Source organism: Condylostylus longicornis, unplaced genomic scaffold (genome assembly GCF_029603195.1).
Source record: "Condylostylus longicornis isolate FDR11 unplaced genomic scaffold, ASM2960319v2 ptg000010l, whole genome shotgun sequence".
Lineage (NCBI taxonomy): Eukaryota > Metazoa > Arthropoda > Insecta > Diptera > Dolichopodidae > Condylostylus > Condylostylus longicornis.
In genome coordinates this window covers 10619020-10641159 of record NW_026577979.1, presented here as the reverse complement: position 1 = coordinate 10641159, position 22140 = coordinate 10619020, and the positions used below count along the sequence as shown (strand labels likewise).

The window sequence follows — 22140 nt, the reverse complement described above, 5'->3', positions numbered from 1 at the left end:
TGTATGAAAACATAAGGACACAATGAAACTTATACAACTGAATATGTTTGTATGTGCTTATATGAATCTTAATTTATGTAGAAATTAAATTTCTTTTAACAATTTTAATTATCTTATTACTAATTTTTCCATTAAGTTGATAATATTATTGTAACTTTAATCTGACATTTATTATGGCCTAATTACTGAAAAAATATTTTTAGTTGGTAAAAATTTGCTTTAAATATTTTCTCTTAGAAATTCTTTAAAATTTAAAATATAAGTAAATTGAATTATTGCGAACATTAAAGATTCTTGTTTTTTGTTTCAATTGTTTTGTTTGTATTTCAATGAATACTGCAACATATCTACATCCCTTCCTAGCAGCTGTTTTTATTAAAATTACTTCTACTTATATTCTTATTCATAAGAATCGTTAATATGCTATGAAGATGTTGTGATAGTCACAAAAAGTATTCTGATTTATTTTCGAATATCTTCTGGTGGTTCAATTTTAAATGGCTTTTATAAGTCAACACAATTTTGAAAAATAAAATATGTTGTTAGGTTTGTTAAAATTTTAGTTTTTATTACTTGAAATGGGAGATATATGGATTTCTTATTTCAAAATTTCTTTAACGGTATAAAAAAGCTGAGTAAAAGGAAAATTTAGCGAAGGAAAAAGACAGCATTGTAGCGCAGTAAATTAATTTGACATTAAATTTTAGAAAAGTTTTGTTTTTGGTACAATTTAATGCTTTTCTAATTTATTTTCGCTTTTCCTGCTGAAAATTTTTATGGTGCATTAAATTAAAGTGGTTAACACCTATTTTTCCTAATTTAATGCAAAATATTTTATAAATTTTTACTTTCTTATTTTTGTAATGTAGAGTAAGATCTATGAAATTTTGGATATTTTTATACTTAATCAATTGAATAACTTTCAGAGCAATAAATATTTAATAATGTTGTTAGGTTGAGTGGCGGGGCCATAAATTCATTACATAATTGCCTTATCTTTATAGTAGCTGGATATTGTTTCTATATTGTAATAAATAAAAGATATTTCTGCTTAATCAGAAAATTTCGACATATTGAACTAAAATTTATTTGCAATTTTGGTAAAAATATTGGTAAACTCAATTGTTGTTAATCATTCACATGAAGTAAAAAAGAGTTGATTTGAAAATGAATGACTAAAAATGAAACATGTATGAAATATTTTATGTGCGCCTCTATATCCACGACAGTGTTATAATCAATTTTGGTTGTGTAAAATTTAAAATTTGTTGAGATGCTGAGATATAAAATTTAAGTACTGTGAACTGTTGAATCTTTTTGTTTTATGATTTTTGTTAATTTTAAAATAAGAATTGTTTAATATCCTAAATATTCGAATCGGCCCTTGTCCCGCTACAGAAAAGAAACCTCTGAAAAATATATTTTTCCAAAACAGTGATCAAGTCAAATATTTTAACAGACATTTTCGTTTCAATTTGAATATTTCAGAATTGGATTGAATTCGAATTTATAAATGTATAATAATATTCTTCTCTTGTAGCCACAGAGTTGTTATTTATAGTTTCTCTTATTTTATAGTTTGCCCTATTTAACTTGTATTTTACAGGCCCACATAAGTTTAAAATGCAAATTTGCACATTTTACAAAATATATAAAATTTAAATTCAAGCATAATTTAAAAAATTTAAATTTATTCAAAATTTATTATTTTATTACTCTATGGGTTTTCACCACAAAAATTGTATTTTGAATCAAAATATTGTTATACGGACCCAAAAAGAAAAAATTCAATTCTCTGCAGTTAAAAAGTAATCTGAACAAAATTTCATAAAATAAATTTAAATTAAATTCAAAATTTTATGATAAATTCAAAAAAAAAAAACCTTCCCATTAAAAATCTATTAGCATAACCCTTAAAAAAATTTGTTATTGAAATTATGCTTAAAAAAATTTACAGGATAATTGAGTTGGTTAAAAGTTAAATATAGCACTTATATATAGAATAATAGACAAGGATAAATATACATGCACAGAAATGGAGAGTGTAAAAATATTAAATAAAAAAAGTCACAATAAAAAGAGAAAATTATTTTAAGGTATTTTTTCCACTACACTCTCTATATTAAACGGTGCGTAAAATGAAATGTAAAACACTTGAAAATAAGAATTAATGATCCTGTGAATGACAACACTTATGATATATTCAAGGATTTGATGAATGATTCAAGTATGTATATATAAGCTTGGTCATAAAAGTTAAATTTTGTTGTTTTCTCATTCCTGCAATATACAATATGTATAAAATGTATATGTATGTGCCTACAGTGTTACACGTCTAGTATAAAATAAAAACGTTTATAAAGTAAATTAAAGAGATTTATATATTGTACAATAAAAGTAAAAAAAGGGAAAAGATATAGATAAATCTTTTGTTAAAATATTTTAAACTGACAATATTTTTTAGGACCATATTGTATGGAGGATGTACCGGTGCGCTTACTACACATACACGGTTAAAATAAAAATGTTTTAGAAAAGATTTAAAACAAATGTTTATTATTATGGCATATAAAAAGGTACTTGGATCTCAAATATTTTTGGAGATTATTTTTTATTTTATGAAATTTATCATCTTTTTAAATGTAATTTAAGGGCTTTATACTTTTTATTTTAATATTATATTTTAAATGTTTCAGGTTTTAGAAACATATTATTTTAACAAAACTTAATTGCTTCTAAGAAAAAAATTTTACCTAAGGTATTTATATATATATATATAATATATTATGTTTGTATATCTTATCATCATAAATATGGGTAATGTACATACATATTTGTAATACATAAAGTAAACTGTGAAATTTAAAAATTTAAATGCGAAAAGCTAGAAAAATATTTTTGAGAAATATTATTTTATTTTAAGTTGAACAATTTGTAATTTAAAGTATTTGCACTAGCCCGAATTTTTACCGACCGAATTACATTCAAGCACAATAAGAGTTTTCGGTGGAAACTCATGTCCCTGTAGTAGAGAATATTCAATAAATTATTTCTAGAGAGATTTTGACCTGACAGTCTATACCGTACCTTAAGGTGTATTTTGACCTAACCTAATTTTTGATGAAAATTTTAAAACTGACTTTACTTTTGCTATGTCCAGAATTGTTCAATTTTTCGTATAAGTATTGAACCTTTACTAAAGATTGATTTTATATTTATCATAATTTTTAAGAAAATATTAAATAGATTTTCTTGAAATTTTGTGTAAATATATATATGCATGTATATAAAGATATATATATATATGTTATGATTGGTAATATGACAAGTCATCTAATTTTTCGTGGAAATTAGGTGCAAACAAATGAGCTACGGGCCAAATTTACATTTTTGTGCACTTATGCAGAGAAATAATCAATCAATTTTCTGAAAATTTAATATTTCAACTTGAGATGTTAAAGCAGTTAGCTGGTTCCTAAAATTTCATCACGAATTCTTTACATTTTTTACTTTCAGCGTATCTTGGAGAATGCTTACTTATTTCTGATCCTACTTTTTATTTTATTTCTTTTTTCGCTAAAGAGAGATATAGGTAAAGGAATATTTCAGAAATTTCAGGAATAGCATGAAATACTTTTTATATTACTCTGCATCTCATTGCACATTGACATAAAATTTCCAAAAATTTGCAATCTACATACATGCATATGCTCAATTGTATAACGAATATATAAATGAAAATATAAATAGTATGCATATTACACATATTATTTTGTATGTCTACGCATTTACATAAATCCAGTAAGAATTAATTTTTGATTCTAGTTAATTTTCCATTTACAACTTTCTATTCTTCTCTTCACTTTTTATACATATTAGTATTTGAGACTTTTATTTTGAAATTTTCTCTATTTTTAGGTATACACATAATACTCGTAAATAACATGTTCACAGTAACAAATTTTACTATCATTTCAAAAAAAATACTTGCTTTTATCATAAAAATACTTGCTCATACCTTTATCATAAAAGTTAACGTGTGTAAAAGGTGTAAAAATCCAGTGCATCCGACGTTTTCAATTCAATGTTGTTATGTAAGCAACTTTAAAGTTTATGAAAATTGTAACTTTCCTGTTTAAAATAAAAATTCTTGAAAAATGTTTTAATATTATTTTCTTGTCAAAAGTTAAAACTTTTATATTTAAAATTTTAGTCTACACACTTATTCTCACTTTTTATACTTCTAAACTTTTTCACTTTTAATACGCAAGCAAACAAAAAAAAAATTGTTTGGGTTTTTGTAAATTTTTTCAAATTTAAAAAAACGTGCACATATAGAATTCATATACATACCATTGAATATGTATGTATATGTATGTATTTATGTGAGCATAAAATTACCTTAAATATTTGATTTGGGAGGAAGAACACCGCTTATAAAATTAATTTTTTAACTTCATGTAGCAATAATGTTTACGCACAATTTCAAGACCAAGTGTAAGAAAGTTCTTGATTAGTATAAGGACTTCAATTATTTTCTAAGTTTTGCTGGCATTGAGATCAGCGTGTACCACATTTTTCATATCAAAATTATCCACAAGAATTAAATTGTAGTTCAGTTAAAGCTTGGGTCCAGAACATTATATTGGAATTTTGTTTTGCCTTTTGTTGAAATAAAATTTGAAAAACGTACAAAATTTTTCTTTGTTCATCTCCATTTTTGATGCTTCATCCAAAACTCTTTTATATTTGCGAGAAATTATTTCACCACTTTTATTTGGAAAAAATGTTATTGCCATTTTTGTGTTTATTTTTGTATTCCTTTTTTCATTTTTCAAAACTTTTATTTAATAATGTAGAAATTATTCCCAACATAAAATTTTTATAATTTTAAACAATTAAAATAATTTTTGCCTCCTTTGATGAAATTTTACATTTTTTTTATTACAAACTGATGAAATGTTTGAATTACAAATAAAAACTTTTTTAGACAGAAATTTATTTAGTTCATCTCAAGGCTATGACTCTTATGCTTACAAAATGTCTAGTAGGAAGTTTGAGTTAAACCTGCAAAATAGTGCACTTTTGTGAAAATTCACAAAATAAAGTATGAATCGCATTTTAATTGAAGTTAAGTAGGTACGGTACAATTAAATGCGTTTTGTGATCGAAAAATCTTTTCAACTATAAAATTATACCAGTTGTCCTGCTAAGCTGTTTAAAGGTTTTAAAATAAAGCTTTTAAAAATAAATTTTTAAGTAAAAAATTTAAGATTTAAATTAAGTTTTTTTGCTGTGTCTTGTGATATTGATGCCACCTATTTGAATTTACAACATCTCATTGATTGCTTTACCTAAAAATAAAATTAACATTTCATGTCAATTTTGCAATCTGTCGATTTTTCTTTTCAGTCAATTAAACAAATTGAAATCTCTGAAATATAAAACAGGTGGAAATCATACCTTTTTCAATTCTTTTTCTTCTTTTTTTTTTTTGGTATCCAAGTAAAGAAATAATCAAATTAAATTTAGTTGAGAAAAACTTTTTGAATTTTATCTTTTTACGATTTTATCCTTTATTACAAGTAAATTTATTGGGAAAGGTAAAAATTTTTCAAAAAAAATTACAAAAGTAAAAGCGCAAACACTTTCTTGTTTTTCTGGGTATCAATTTTTGTCTTCAAATAATGGGTTAGAATTTCTTATACATACATATAATTAGAGCGCAACATTCACACATAATATCCTTTTGTTTTATTTTTAACTTTTATTATTGATTTTTGTACAAAGGTGAGCCTTTAAGGAATAATTTGTATTTTAAATCGTTTTAATTCCTACGGGGAATTTAAAATTTTCTATTGACCTTAGAGAAATGTGGAAATCGAATCAAAAAATCATATATACCTTAATCGTTTTAGGAAAGAAATGAAAAATATTTCATGTTTTTATCGATTTTATTAAAAAAGTTAAATTGATTTTCTTTGTTTTGATTTCATTTTAGTTAGTACACGTTGCCGGAAGAATCGTCTGCTTGTTTTCTAAATTACTTAAAAAATTTTCTATTTCTATATTCTTTAACGACAATGAACAATTTAAAAGGTTAAAATTTTTAACTTTCAAATAAATCTTAAAAATATTTTATAAGGGAAAGTCTGGTGTCTGGCAAAAATATGGGCTGTTGGCAATAAAATTGAATTGAATATTTAGATGAAATCATGCAGGTGTGAATGTTGTAAGATTTTGTTTATATAAGATAGAAATAAATTTATGTTTTGAATAAAATATTCCACTTGATGAGGAGCAATAAAACAATGATTTACAAGTGACGATAACTGAAAGTAATACTTTTGGAAGAAAATGACAATGAATTACCTGAAGCCTGATTCCAAAGTGACAAGGTTTGGTGAATTTATCTTTGAAGTTTGATTTGTATTTAATCTGTTTGGGGTCACTTTTACTCTAAAATTTCAAAAATTCTTTTTCTTGAAACTTTTATCGGCAACATAATTAATTTTATATATATTTTTAATAATATTTTATTTCAGGAGCAAAAAGATCACAAATTTAAGATATTAGTGGCAATGGTAATTCATGTGAAATTTCTAAATTAATTTTGAAGCAACGTCACATTAATGTCCTGGATTATAAGTTACTCCTATATAAAAATATCTGTATTTTGCTTGTTGCTATTGAGGAAATACAAATCGATTTTAACACATAAGCATTCAGGTAAATTTGACCGAGGAATTTGAATAACAGCAACGTAGGTAATCTTAATTTGGCATATATTATTTTAGACATATTAAAAAAAATTTTAACTTTTGAGTTGATTGTCTAATTCGTATAAATTTAATTAAGATTGAAATTGGGAAATTTCAAAATTTCGTAAAAAATTTTACTTAACATTTAATAACGATGTTTAAGAAAATATTTTGTTTCAATAATTTTCGAATATTATCAAGTTTTATAGGAATTTAAAAAAATTTTATAAAAACTTTGATCAAGCGTAAATTTTTATTTGAAAATATGTAATGAATGAAAACATTCTTCACACCCCCTTTTGATAATTTAAAAATTTTATACCTACTTCATTCTCCAACGTGTTTTCCGAACAAGTTTATGCTATATACCACAATATTGCTTGAAAATATGCTTTCCTTACAATAAGAAACCTTGATTTTTCCATTCTGTACGAATTTATCAGATTTCTTTAATGATCTCTTCTTCTTTGCCAAAAATTTTAATTTCTCTTGGGCGAAAATAAATGTATAATGTTGTGCTTTGATTTTATGTTGGTTATGCGTTGCTATAAATATGAAAATGTTGCGCAAAACTTTATTTTATAATCATTAAAATTCATCAAGTGTAAAAAAACAAAATCAACTCTCTTGCTTTTCAGAGTAAGATTTCGAAATATTCGAGATATTGTGAACCTGTTACTTTTGTATGAAAATAATGAAATAAATATTGAAATAAAATGATTATGGAATATGTTTTGAAAATTTTTTACTTATGGGAATGATAAATGAAAACGATGAGATTATTAAGTAATTATAAAAAAATATTGAATTCAAACAAATTTGAAAGTTTTTAAATTTTTAATTAATTGATTTTTAAATAAATTTATTATGTTTGTTTTATTGTTTTACAAGTTTACAAGAACATTAATTTTTTTTATCAGTCTTGAATTAGCCTAGATTTTGAGAACTTTTTTTCAAAATCATAAAATATTCACTCCTAAAATATTTCAATGTTAGCAATGTGTTTTGGCTGCACAATTTTATTAAGGTAAAATTTTTTGAAGGATTAAGGCAGATCACAATTTTATAATTAGGAACCTGTAAAATTTTCATATTAGTTTAGTTATTAAGTTTAATTTCGTAATATTATAATAAAGAAAATAAGTTCGTTGATTTTGTATCATGTGTGGGTGTTCAGCTTCACATTTTTAACAAAAAAGGGAAATTGGAGAAGTAAAATTTTTTAAAACACATAAGTAACCTTTAGCATTTATTTCTTATTTTGAACTTATTTAACTCTTTTGCAAAAAACAAAAAATTACTGTTCTTTTTTGTAGAATAAAATATTTTAATGTAGAAAAGTTTAACTACAATTTGTTAAGAAAAAAAATTATTTCAAATGATGTAGGTTTAAGTTTCGGTTAAGGTACCTAATAAAGAAAAAAGTTAAGGCACGATAATTTTAGAAAATTAAGTATAAAACACATTATACTAATTTTGTTGTTGTTCTGACCGGCAATATGAAAAATGATTCACAAGTTGTGCTCATATTTGTAGTTCTAACTTAAAATTGCTGTAGCAGCGAATTTGTTTTAAATATACCGCATAAAGCAGTTCATTTTAGATTGAAGTTTAATTATTAGTACTACCTTTGTTCACTTATATATTTTAGATTTGAAATTTGCTGCTTTAGAGTTGTTTATTGGCATCACTCCTGTTTTAATTCTACAGCAATATAGCTTTAAGTATATAAGACCAGAGTTAGTAAGAGCTTCAAAAATGAGCTCAAATACTATTTGATTTATTTTTTAGTTGAACTTAGTTTTTAACAATATTAGGTAAACGTTAATATCGTTGCAGGATAAATTTTATAACATTTAGATTACGGCGAATCAGATTTATAGAGCATCTGTTGACTATAGGGAATTACCTCTTTTATTATGATGCCGTTACCTATCTCAAACAAAATACGCAGAAAGCTATGTTCAATTGGCTCCCTCATTAAAAAGCTTAATACACATTATACAATAATATAGATTACATTTTCGTGGTAGACGAATCAATAAATACAAAACTCAATTAAGTAATTATTTTTAATATTATTTTGTGGAAATTTACTATTTTATTCCGTAATAATATCATTTTGTGGAAAATCATTGTGGACATTATTTTTAAAAGTACTTTTTAATTATATTTAAACTTGCCATGTATGTACACATGTACATTTACATATTATGTCTAAATACTTATGTATACAATATGACTTCAGAGATCTTCTAAATCCCATATTATCATTATAAATATTTCTTTATGTTTTTAAAATAACAAATATTACATATAAAAAACTGTTAAAATCCAGACATAATATTGGATTACAGTTGTGTAAACATTTTTATGTGGGTTGATTCTGAAAGTAAGGATACGAATCCATGTGCGGTAAAGAAATAAATTTGCAATTTAAGATGAAAAGCGGGTGCAAGAATGTGGGAATATAAAGTTGTATAAAGAACAGAATTTTTCTGCTCTTTTCTCAGCTTCGAATATTTTGTTGCATTTTAAAGTTTTATGCAAGTATACACAATAGTTTATATGGTTGGGTAATTTATATAATATAATTTTATGAAGCTTTTGTTTTGTTTTAAATGTGTGTACATATTTTATGTACATAGTATATCGATTTGTTTGCTATGCATTAAAATTTCCTCTTAATGGAATGTTTAAGATAACAATATAAAACAAACCAAATTACTGTTAGTAAAATGCTTTTTAAAAGCAAATTACAGCAAATCACAATCAGATACTGTTAAAAGCATCTTATTATTGTTTTTAAGATTTTGAGAGCATTTAAGAAAATGAAATGACAGACAGAAAATACATAAATGTTGTCTTTGAAAGGGAATTTACATTTAACTTTGATTTAAATTACTTGATTTTAAAATCAAGTCATTTAAAAATCTTAAGAAATTTCTCAAAGAATAATGCTACATTTGTTTTAGACGGATTAGCAGGATGTCTTTTTTTAAATTCGAAAGCAGACTGTACCTAAATGTACGTATTTATTTATTAGAAACCATTCAGCATATGAATATATGCAAAAATGTTATATAATTTTTATATCGTAATAGGGGAATGATTGCAAGTTGCCATTCCCAAAGCATATCAAAACAAAGAGTTTCTTTATTGTATTATTTAGTTATTTACAGCTTTATAATTCACCAAGACAAATTATGATATGCATTAGGATATTTTTTGAAAGATATGCTACGTAAAAATAAATCTAAAATTAGGGTAAAAAGCCATTCAAATAAAAACTACAGAGTGTAATGCTAGTAAAAGGTACTTTTACTGAAATGAAGGTTTTTATTACAATTATACGATTTTGTATATTAAGAACATACTGAAATAGAGGCAGTTTCTCAAACTAAATACGTTGTCGTAATTAATCAGAGTAGAATGAGCTTGCGCTTATTACTAATCGCTTCGAGAAGAATTCGTCATATTTTAGAAGTTCGTTTCCAAGCTGTTTTTCAATGAACCAAATTATAATTTACATAATAAACCTTTTATAACGATAATATTCCTGGTTGTTTCTACTTTTGGCAAAACCTGTTTTGTAGAACATTAAACGTTAATGTAGAACATTTTAAAATAATGTTAACTGAATTCACAAGGTTATTAGTTTAAATAATCATATATACAAACACATATTTGCTTATACATTTTTTAAAAGTTTATTATTTTCTTCATAAATCTACTAAATAATTTAAACAACAATTAACACTTTTTTTATTGGAACAATTCTATGCAATTAAATTTAAAATATTTTTTTTAGTAAAAAATATGTAAGAAATGAAATACTGAGAATAACATTTAATTGACTGATACACTTTGTACTTGAATTATACGAACATGTTTGCTCATACTGATTTTGTATAAAACCTGTTTTGCATTCACATTTCGAATTACGACATTCTTTGCCTTCTTCATCTTCAGGTTTCAACAGACATTCTCCAATACTGGCACATTCTTCTTGAAGCATTTTACTTTGATAACATTTTCCAAATGCGGCATGTTTTTCTGTACTGCATTCACAATTATTATTTTGGCATATTCCATTAATATGTTGACACTGTTCAGTTTTATCACAATATTCACCAACATTATCGGCTATTTTAAAACATCCGCCATCCACCACAGTAAAATTATTTAAACAATTGCAAGTATTATTTGTACAAGTACTGTTATTTATAGCACAATCGTTTTCACTTAAGCAAGTTGCATTTAATCCTGGTAAACATTTACCATTATCTTCAAAAAAATTTTTTTCACAAACACAAAATCCTGCCTCAGAACATATTGAATTTTCTATATTGCAATATGTATCATCAGAACATGGTCCTCCTAAACCTTTTTTATTTACGCAAAGTTGTAAATTTTGATCATATTCTTCATAATGAGCACATAAACATTTTCTTAAAGAGCTATTAGGATCACAAATAGCATTATAAGGACTACATTGTCCATGAGATGTACAAAATGCTGTAAAAACAATTGATTTTCTGCATGCCTTTTGATCTTCATCAATAAAAAAATTATTTTCACAAACACATAAATTTTCTGAGCTATCAAATTTTACACCTTTTGCATTACCACATTCTTCAGAATGTGTAGCTTTTTCCCCTACCTCAGCAATACAAAGCGTTTTTTCATTATTTGGGTAATAACCAGATTTGCAATAACAATGCCCAATACATATGGAATTAGATAATCCTTGACATGGCATATTTAATTCATTACAAAGATCGCCTAATTTAGGTTGGGTTTCGTTTAAATTTACAATTTTTGTTTCAGAAATTAATTTTATAACTTGTTTTTTATTTAAATTATTCACTTGGTTTTTGTATACAGTTTTTGGTTCAACGCATACATTTTTTAAGCATTGTGCTTCAGTACTTAATCCAAAGCAATCAGTATGAACAATGCATGGATCATTTGCTTTAAACATTTTTTTGCGGCAAATTGTTGCATGACGCTTATAATAACCTTCAGCACAATCACATTTTTTTTCAGCATTACAATAAACTGATTGACGATCAAAACCAAAATAACAATCTAATGTGCTTTGGCAAGTTTCACCTAAAGGTACTAAAATACGACATTTACCTTTCACATACGTTTCGTGTTCTTGACATTTACAAACACCTTCAGAACATATTGCTTTTGAATTTAATAAATTACATTGAATCGATTCTTGACAAGGTTTTCCATAAATAACAGAATCCAAACAAGAACGTTTATCTAACGAGTAGACTTGCATTGATGGACACTGACATCGAGATTTAAAACAAATTGCATTTTCATTCATTTCTTTGCAATCTTCATTGTTCTCACAAAACCACATATTCGCATTTCCCAATTTGTTTAACATTAAAATTGTAAAAATTAAAATTTGTTTGGTAGCCATTTTGTTTCAGACTAAAAATTTTAAAATTAAAAATTTTTTTTTAAAATTACAAAATTTAACTTTTATAATAACTTGAATAAATAAAAATTATTCAAAAATGAAATTAATTTTTAATGGTAACTTGCATTTTAATTTTATTACAGTAAATTTAGTACTGAGTTTGAAAATTTTTAACTAATTTGACAACAGAAACCATTAATTTAGATAAGAGTAAATTTAAAATTAATAAAATAATTTAATCAATCTTTACTAATCTATATGAATTATTTTATAGATAAAACCAAATACAGCTTTAAACACCTGTTCGAAGTTAATTACCTTTAAAAAGCTTTAAATGTATTTACCGCAAAATTTCAATAATTTGATGAGAATTGATTGATGAGAATTGAATATTATAAAGATTATATTAGGTATTTAGAGAGAGGAAGAGAATTGTATTGCTAATTTTAATTATACTTTACTAATTTTAGTTTCGTTTCGCTTTGCCGCATGTTTATTTAAGTTTTGTAAAGATATGCAATTCATGATATTAGAAAAATAATAAGAACTTAATTAAAAATTTTGATTCGCCTGACGCTATGCAATATTTTCAAAATTTAAACAATGTAATTTTCTTGGGTACAATTTCTTTTTTTATTCCAATTTCATAAATTTAAAAATAATATTGAATTACTTACATTTAAAAATTATTACAATTTTATTCAAAAACTAATTTCGAAAGTGATTTTTCGATTATACATACAAATTGAATAATAATTTAATATTCACTTTCTTATTTTATTTCAGATTGCAAAATTATGTTATACTCGTAAATGTTCTACAAGACATGCTGACAACTTTAAATCTGTCTGTATTGTTTTCTATACAATTATTGACTTGTTGAAAACTATTTTGTTCTGCTTTCAATAACAAGTGCAAAACGATTTTGAGGTGGCATTCAAAAGAAAAATTTATAAAAGTTTTTTATTATAAAATTTTCTTTTAGTTTCTTCAGTATATGTATACGTGTAAATTCGCATTATATTTACTTTCAATTTTAAATTGGAAAAATAAAAATTAAATTTTTTGTAATAATGCTTTCAACTCTTTCTAGTTACTTATTACCCTTTTCGTTTTATATACGACTTTTTTTTTTGTTTTTGTAAATCTTAAATTTTTCTTTTCTTTTGTTTTAGTACTAAAAATATTAAAGTTTGTTATATTATTCTTTTTGTATATTCAAAGGTTCCAATGAGTCTCAGGAGAAAATGATTTTTTTTTTGCCTTTTTTGTTATACTAGATAAAATATAACTCCTTTCTTATAATAAGAATTCAAGCGTTAATAATTCAAATAGAAAAAAGATCTGCAATAATATTTTAAAAGGTTCATAGATTTAAAGAGTTTATGATGGTGTAAAATAAAGTGTGTATATACTTTAAAATAAAAAGTTAAAATAATTCTGGCAACTATAGGAATTGTATTTTTTGCAAAAGAATATTGTCATGCCAATATTGTCAGAAACTTATTGGTAATTTTCAATTTGAAGTATGAGTCTAGTTGTTGCAATGCAAAGTATTTAAGCACCTTATTTAAGTTCTTGATTGTTGTTTCTGCAATCCAGTTTGAACCTTTAAAATGTGGCTCAACGTGGGCAATATAATGGTCAAATTAAACGTAGAAGAAAACACATAAAAAACATTTATCAAATCAAGTATTTAGCGGTTCTTCGAAAATGTCATAGAGTTTCGTAAATGTCATAACTTTAAGAAATTGGTTCAATTCAGAGTGATTGACTGACAAAAATCTAAAAAGTGTGTTTAAACTTAGATCTATTCTTATTCTCTAAAAAGCAATTTTAAATATTTTGCTTAATTTTTTCGGACAACCCAGTTTATTTTAAAAACAAATTAAATTTTTTTCTTGTTTTCTTTCAGTTGTATGCAATAAATACATATAAAATTTTTAAAATAATTTCAAACTACAAAAATCATAAATACATTATAAACGCACAATTTTATATTTAAAGTTTTTAAATTCAAATCTTTAAAATTCAAAATAAACAAAAAATAAAAGAATGTTTCATAAAGGGTAATAAGAAATCGGAGGATAAAATAAAGAAAATTGCAAGATAAAATCATTTTGTCTGTATATAATGCACATAATTGTGAATTATTATTGTACCGTAATATTATTGCTAACTGCATATTAGCTTAGTTTCATTTTAAATTTGTATAAAAAATTATATAAAAAGGGAAACAAAAAAAATATATGATTGCATTAAGATAAAAATTGTCCGATGAAAACCATTTTAAGAAATTGTTATTTTGAAAATGAAAATTGGAAAATATTTTAGTATTGCACCGACCAACACTTTATAATATTAATGTAAAAAATTTCGTTTTAGCGGTAAAGATAAACAGAACCCACAATTGCAAACTAATAGAATTGCTGAATGATTTCATTAAATTTCAATCCCCTTTAAATATTTTATAGCATAGTAAACGAAATTAGAAGAACGTTTGAAAACGCAAAGAGATTGGAAATATTTTTCCCAATAATTTGTGTTTGCACCATTAATTTTACGCAAATGTTAGGATTTTTTTTAAAAACTCTTTTTTTGCTACCCGAGTTTTTACGGAAATTAAAACGTGTAATCTTGAATATTTTATGTAGAATAATAGTAAATTTGGAATGTAAAAATGATTTTACTTGAAAAATGAAAATGTTAACTTTTTCATTTCTTGCTCTCATTTGTATTAAAATGACTATAGGAAGGACAAAAATTTTAAAAACTTTCGTTGCAAAAATTTCAATTTTGAACTTTCTTAAATAATTTTGAGAGCTTCTTCTTTTAATGAAAAGTGAAGATCTGACATGAAAATAGAATTGTCATTTCCAATTAGATTAAAATGTCAAAGGGCTTATAAAGATTGTCTTGAAAAACAAACTATTTCTGCTAAAAATTGCTTTTTTAAAATATAGTAACGGATTAGATGAGTGTAAGATAATTTCCAATAATGATTTTCAAAAATAATCAATATGTAGGTGACAACTAAGATATTTTCCCTGCTATTTTGCTTGTTTCAGAAGTTCTGAACATTTTTACAAAATATTGCTAATTTCTAAAGTCATCACTTTGTTTTTCTATAGAATAAAAATCTGCTTGAAATTTCTTTATCACACTTTTTTATATTCTATGAAAAAATGCACTTCGAACTTAAAAAAAAAATAGATATAAAAGAAGATGCATAAAGGGAGCTAAACGAAAATGATTATTTCAATGAATCTGAATGACGTAATTATATAAGTAATTCAAGTTGATTATACCTTGTAACTAGATAATTTTAAGAACTTTATTTTATGTAATGCCGGTTTTTTTTTAATAAAATAATTTTCTTACAATTTACCCTGTTTTATTTTAAAAGTATATAATGTACAATTGTAGGTACATACATAAATATATTTATACATAGAACTAAGGAGTTTATTCTCTTTAATCCGTGGGTTTAACCATTGTATAAGGTAAAAAGTTAAAAATTTAAGTAGTGTGGTTGTTTAATGTAAAGAAGTTAAAATGATTATTGTATAATAAAGAAAATTGAGTTGAATTTGATTTTTTAAAATCTTAAAATCCTTATGTGATTCGAAATGCTTCGTTTAATCTAGGGGAATTCATGTTTTCTGCTGTAGAAGAATTTATTTATATATATTTGTTTTATTCATATACTGTCAATTAGTTTTCCCCATTGTTTGAACCTTTTTAATATATATAAATTGTTTTGAGTGTTTGATTTCTCTATTTATGTTCTGGGTGATTAGAACCGAAATTCTACAAAATTTTCGAATATTAGTATATTATGCGGTCAAAATGAGTAGTATATTAGTAAAACCAGCATTTTCCATATAAGTAATTTGAACATCAGAATAGTTGCATATTTTAGGGCTAAAAGAATCGTTTGATTATCAATGCTCAAGTATTTGATTATATTAATTTTAGACCCATAGTCTTTTGCCTGAAATCATATTTTTATTCGTTATTATTTAGTCGTTATTCAACTCTAATTCCTTTATGTAATAACTTTCTTTCAGAATTTGAAAAATCATGGGATTTAATAAGGTACTATTCCGTTGATTATTTTGAAAATCCAGTAATATGTTTAGAGGAACAACAAATCTATGATAGTTTACAAAATTAAGTTGGCAACTAGATTTTATTCTGGCATATAAAGAAAAATCATTTTCTCAAATAAATATATTTGAGATTACTTTCTTAAATAAATTATTTGAGATAATTAACTGTTATTGGACCATTGCGAAATGTTTAAATCATTTTCTACATCATCCTTTAACACCACCTTTTTCGCAAAGATTTTCCTGTAGTACTCCTTCTTCAAAATTGTTCTGCCCAACATCCTCTAAATAGTAAATTATCTGATATTCTAAAATCTAAAAAATGATAAAAATTTTGTAAATAAATTAATCTGACAGGTTTTTTAAGAAATCAAAAAAAAGTACTTAAAACAAGAGTATAATATTTTGTTGAAAATTCTTTTAAGCACACATTATAAAACCGTGATTTATGAGAAATTATTGTAAAAGTTGAAACAAGAATATTAAAAAAATTTTTTTTTATAAGTGCCATTTTTATTATCTTTTAACAGTAGTTAATAAGTTTTATTGTTCAAATTTAAGTGAGCATTGTATTATATTTAGAAGGAAGTCATCAAGGACACAATATAATAGATAAATAATTTTAATAAATCACTGTTAGTAAAATAAATCTTAAGACCGCTTCATTTTGTGGAAAAAATATAAATGGAAATGATTGTGCACCTTAAAAGTTTTAAAATCCTTGAGGTAAATTTCCTTTTTTTGTTTTTGAAACGAAAAAGATAATTTTTTTTATTATCGCTTATAACAAGTTGTTGATGGTAATTTTTGTACAATTTTATCATTATTTTCATTAAAAATGCCTTCTAGGTTCGAAGATTTTTACAAAATTTTTTAAGAAATAATCATTTATAATCAGAAATAATATATTTTATCAAAGTAAATTCACAACTCAGTAAACATTTTCAATTAAGATAATTTAAATTTAATCTATTTATTTGATGACTTTGAATTGAGTGTGATTAAGATGTTCTTTTCGTTCTTAAAGCGAAAGAATAGGTTAAAATATTTAAATTTTTTATATTATTCAAGAAGGATAATTAAAATTTTTTCCTTATATTATATTCTCATTTAAACAACAGAATGTATACAGATTCACATATAAGTCTTTAAGAAACGCAGAATTTAAGATAAGGGTTTTAATTTAAATGATAACGGTAAAGATTTCAGGAAATCAAGTTTCAAATAATTGTATCCATTAATGTGATGTCACCCAACGAAATTAATTAAATTAACATATCGCTGGCAAAACTGTGATACCACGTAAGTGCAAATATTTCTAAAAGTACTTTATCAATTTTCTGTTTATGAAATCTCAAACAGTGAATTTATTTTAAAAGTTTAAAAGATCGTTAAAATTTACGAAACAGTAAAAACTAATAAATAATTACGTATTCTTTAAATAATTTTCATATTTTCATAAATTTAAAAGATGGATTGTTTGACATTTCCTAAACAGAAAATTGGTAAAGTACTTTTGGAAATATTTGCACTTACGTGGTATCACAGTTTCGCCAGCGATATTATTTTATATATTAACTTATTCTGCATAGCTCTGAAGTAACAATTGGTTTTCGTTTAGTTTTGGCGTGGCTATTTATTGTTCTCGATTTTAAAAGCGATTCTTATTAATTGTTTAAATTTAATGTAAGTCACTTTATGTTAAACGAAAAATTCAAAAACTCAGTAGCACAAAAATAGCGTAGTTCTTATATTAAAAATTCTCAGTTCTCCGTATGGGAGAACTGAAATTGGGAGAATTGAAAGAAGTTGACTAATTTTCTTTCTACTCCAATATTTTTAATCAGTATAATATTTCTTCATTCATTTTTATTAATAATCATTCAAAAACTACTCCCAGTTTACTCAACACTGCCATATTTTATATTTCTTTATATATATGTTGAAAATATCCTTTACACTTTTAGAATCATTGCTAAGAGCCTCCAAATAATTGAAGTTACTTGTTATTACCAATGTCGTATCCACTATTGAATTAAAAATCGTTTCAGTAAAGTTGAACAATATAGAAAACTGATATTAAGAATGATAAAATCTATTTCCTATACCATTGAAAAGTGCGTACTACTTTCTATTTACTTTACTCCTTAAAAGGATATCATTTTTTTATTAGCAAAAAAATTAATTGAATTTTTAAAGAAAAAGTTTCATGGTCTTTTTTTACTATAGAATTTTTTACTATAGAAAATTGTTTGAAATTTTCTCCCCAAATGAAATTCGGGTTGACAAAGGATATTGTAAAATGGAATAACAATACCTTTGTGTAAAATAAATTGAGAGTGGGTTTTTAAAATTTCGCAATTTGAAAAATTATTTTTCTTTTGTTTACGATTACAAAACCGAAAAACAAATAAAATGGATACTTTCGGTATTATTTTTATTTGTTAAATAAACTTAAAACCGAACAAACGAATTAAAGAAAATAAATTCGAAACTATGAAAATTCAAAAAGTCAAGGATACTTTTATTTAAATGTTAACAACAAAATTAAATGTTAAAAAGTGTTAAATTTAATTAAAAATGAATTTTCAGTAAAAAATAAAATAATTTTTGCGTTACCTGTGGGTTTGCCACTTCATGTGTGATTCTGAATTTTTCTTTTGAATTTTTGTTGTGCTTAAAATTTAAAACTTTTGAAAGAATTTAATTTTTATTAAATATTTGAGCCAATTAAATACCAGCATTTTGCTGGTATTAAAAAAATTTATTGCAAATTTAATGATTTTTGTGAAGGTGAACGAGATAGGGGCATTTTTCTTGCTTAAAAGCTGTTAGTAGTATTCTGAAAACGAAGAGCTTGCTTTATTTGCTGCTCTAGTTTAGAAGTAATAACTTAAGCAAGCTTAGAAATTGGCTGTTAGATAGTTGTTTTTTTTTTAAATTTCCTTGGAAAAGTGTGTTATTTTTCAAATCCAGCATAAGTGCTTTATTGGCCGAATTTGTGTTAACTCTTAATTAACAAATCAAAATTCACAAACATTTGCAAGTTTTTTGAGATTATTACATCCAATTCCCGGAAAATTTGGAAGCAAGCGACAAGAAATTAGTCCGTGATTAATTTCCCAGAGCAACCTTTTTGATTTAAGAAAAAATTTAAACTTTTAAAATAAAATTTTTCTCTAAAATTTCAAAACTATTATAAGAATTACATTGATTAAATTTTAAAAAGTCCAAGTTTAAATTAACTTCCAAAAAGCTCTTACGTTCACTTAAGTCATATGGGTTTGAAATTTGATATTTTTCTCCGAAAAGTCGGTACTTATCTATATTCATTCACATTTTAACCTATGATCAAAGCATTGAAATTTCAGATTAAAAAATTTAAATTTGTTTTAGGCTGTTTTGTCTTATAGCCACAGAAATTACAATCAAATTTATGTTAAAAATTTCACTTCATAAATATTATAATTTTAATTTATGTTATGGCTGTCGTTTTGAGGCTTAAGCATGATGTTAATTCACATTTCAATTTTAAAATTTTCGTATTTATTTTAAAAATATTAATTTTAATAATTACAAAATTTCTTTCTGATAAAAATAAAATAATTTTTTTATCAGTAAATTCATTGTAATTTAAAAAAATTTTTTTTTGTCAATTTAAATCTTCAGTGTACTTGTAACTGTTTTTATTATGAGCAATTTAACAAATTATATTTATTTTACTTGTTTCCTTTTTTGATAAAAAGCCAAACAAAAAAAAAAGAGTAGTGATATTGTTATCTTCGTTAGAAACGTGTTGAAAAAGGAAAACAATGAAATCCTTTAGGCTGTAATATCCGATTTAAAATGAAAATAAAACGAAAATTCTTGTGAACCGCTTACAGGAGTTCGTTAAAGAGATAAAAATATATAGTATAATATTAAATTGAAATTTATAGAAAAAAAGCACGTTTCCTCAAAATATAGTTCAATAATAATTTTAATTGTACTTGTTTTCTGCATTATTTTAGTCTATTAAACACAGCTTAGTTCATAAGAAAGTTTACGGAAATTAACATTTGTTTGGAGACTTAATTGAAATACATTTTAAAATTTGTTCCTGAATTCTTATTGGCAATTTTAATATTACAGTTAAATAATGTTCAGCTTTGAGAAAAATCTTTCGGTAAAAAACCATAAAGTACGTAGTTATTAATGTTAAAAAAGATCTGGCTGCCTTTTTCCGCTACAACTAACAGAGTTGAATTGGCAATATTTTATTTTATAATCAAGAATTGAGTCTAGTCCAGTAAAGTAAAGAGTACTCACTCTTGATTATTTTTCAATGATAGATTTTTAACATTTGAATTTTACAAGTTGCAATACCATTTAGAGTATTGCGCTTTCTCAAAACAATAAAGCTCTATGTTTATCAAACGATACATTAAGCTTTGTTCTATATAGAGTGTAATAAACCGTTAAATGGTGCTTTGCTTCCTTTATACTTTCCATCCCCTTATCCTCTTATTATGTTGTTTTGCATCAATTTTGTATATTTTCATCAGTATTATTAAAATGAAAATTCTAGTGCAATAATTCAACGATAAAATTATATGAATGACGGCCATAAAGCATTATGAAAGTTAGATTTTTATGATTAATAAAATTTATTACAAAAATAAAAAATAATTTTTTAAATGAAAAAAAAAAAGATATTAAAAAAATTTTTTTTTATATCCGATTATTCATGTATGGAGAAGAAAAAATGCAAACAAAAATTAAACATTGTCAACAGTTTTATCTTTTGCTTCAACAACAGGAACGAAAAATATATACAAAAATTCGTATATATAGAAAATTTTTGGACGAATCCTTAAAGGGAAAACAAATTTTATTCTCCCATATTTTTAAATAATTTCTCTTTCCTTATATTGTGTTTTTAATTTCAATATACTTTTTACATTCCTGTTTTTCTGTCCTGAAAAAGTTTCTTTTCTTTGTTTAAATTTTCATATATTTTCTTTAAATACATAAATGTTTTGTATTTAGAATCAGGATTTGGGAAGGAAGTGATGGTCAACATTAATATTAAGTTTTGTTCCTAATTTTTTTTCTACGGAATTTTTCTAATCTAAATTGTAATTTTGCTCTTCTAAATCGATTAGAAATGCTAAAATTTAATAGGAAATATTCGTTGTTATTTGAGCAGCACTGTTCCCTATTCTTTATTGAAACATGTTATATTAATGTTTAAAAATAAGATTACTGTCTGGCCATAGTAAAAATGTTCTAAATCTAAATAAATTCCTACAATATTGTCAGTCTGCTGTTGCAATTTACCGCAAGCAAATAGTTGAAATCAAGTAGTATGTAACCACTTATTCTATGCCCAACTTTACTATCCAAAGCAATATGCAAGACCGTGTTCTTTTTAAAAATTATTCTTTTAAGTACATAAATATTTTTGAAAACAACTTTAAGCGACATCTAGGAATTTTGGTCTCTCATTCCAATTTCTGATGTTAGATTTTTGTTAGATATTAGGAGCACTTTGAAAATATTTTTTTATATAAGAAAAATCATTCGATACTGACTATTATTGGTGTTTAATGTTTTCTTTTTGTTTGCCATTGAAATCTTTTAAAAAGTGAGATTTTTTTAAACGATGTCACTTGAAGTGCTGGTACAAAATATAAATGGCTATTCACACAGCATGAAATTGTATAACAAGGTATGTAATATCTTTTTTGGAAATCCGGACCTTTATTTATTTAAAAAAGGAAAAGATGGTTTTTATCAATCGATGAGATCTAAGGCAATCAAAAAGACATTTTGATTGAATTTT

At 24.4% G+C, this 22140-nt stretch overlaps 1 protein-coding gene across 1 annotated transcript; it reads right to left on the bottom strand.

Annotated features, from left to right (window-relative positions):
• Positions 1-10181: 10181 nt before the first annotated feature.
• On the bottom strand, positions 10182-12249 carry LOC129619040 (prion-like-(Q/N-rich) domain-bearing protein 25). The gene has a single exon (XM_055534113.1). The coding sequence runs from the start codon at positions 12202-12204 to the stop codon at positions 10555-10557; it is 1650 nt and encodes a 549-aa protein (XP_055390088.1). The 5' UTR covers positions 12205-12249; the 3' UTR covers positions 10182-10554.
• Between the last annotated feature and the right edge of the window lie 9891 nt (positions 12250-22140).

Coding starts and splice junctions, on each gene's coding strand:
- LOC129619040 (XM_055534113.1), bottom strand. CDS start 12,204: ATGGCTACCAAACAAATTTTAATTTTTACAATTTTAATGTTAAACAAA.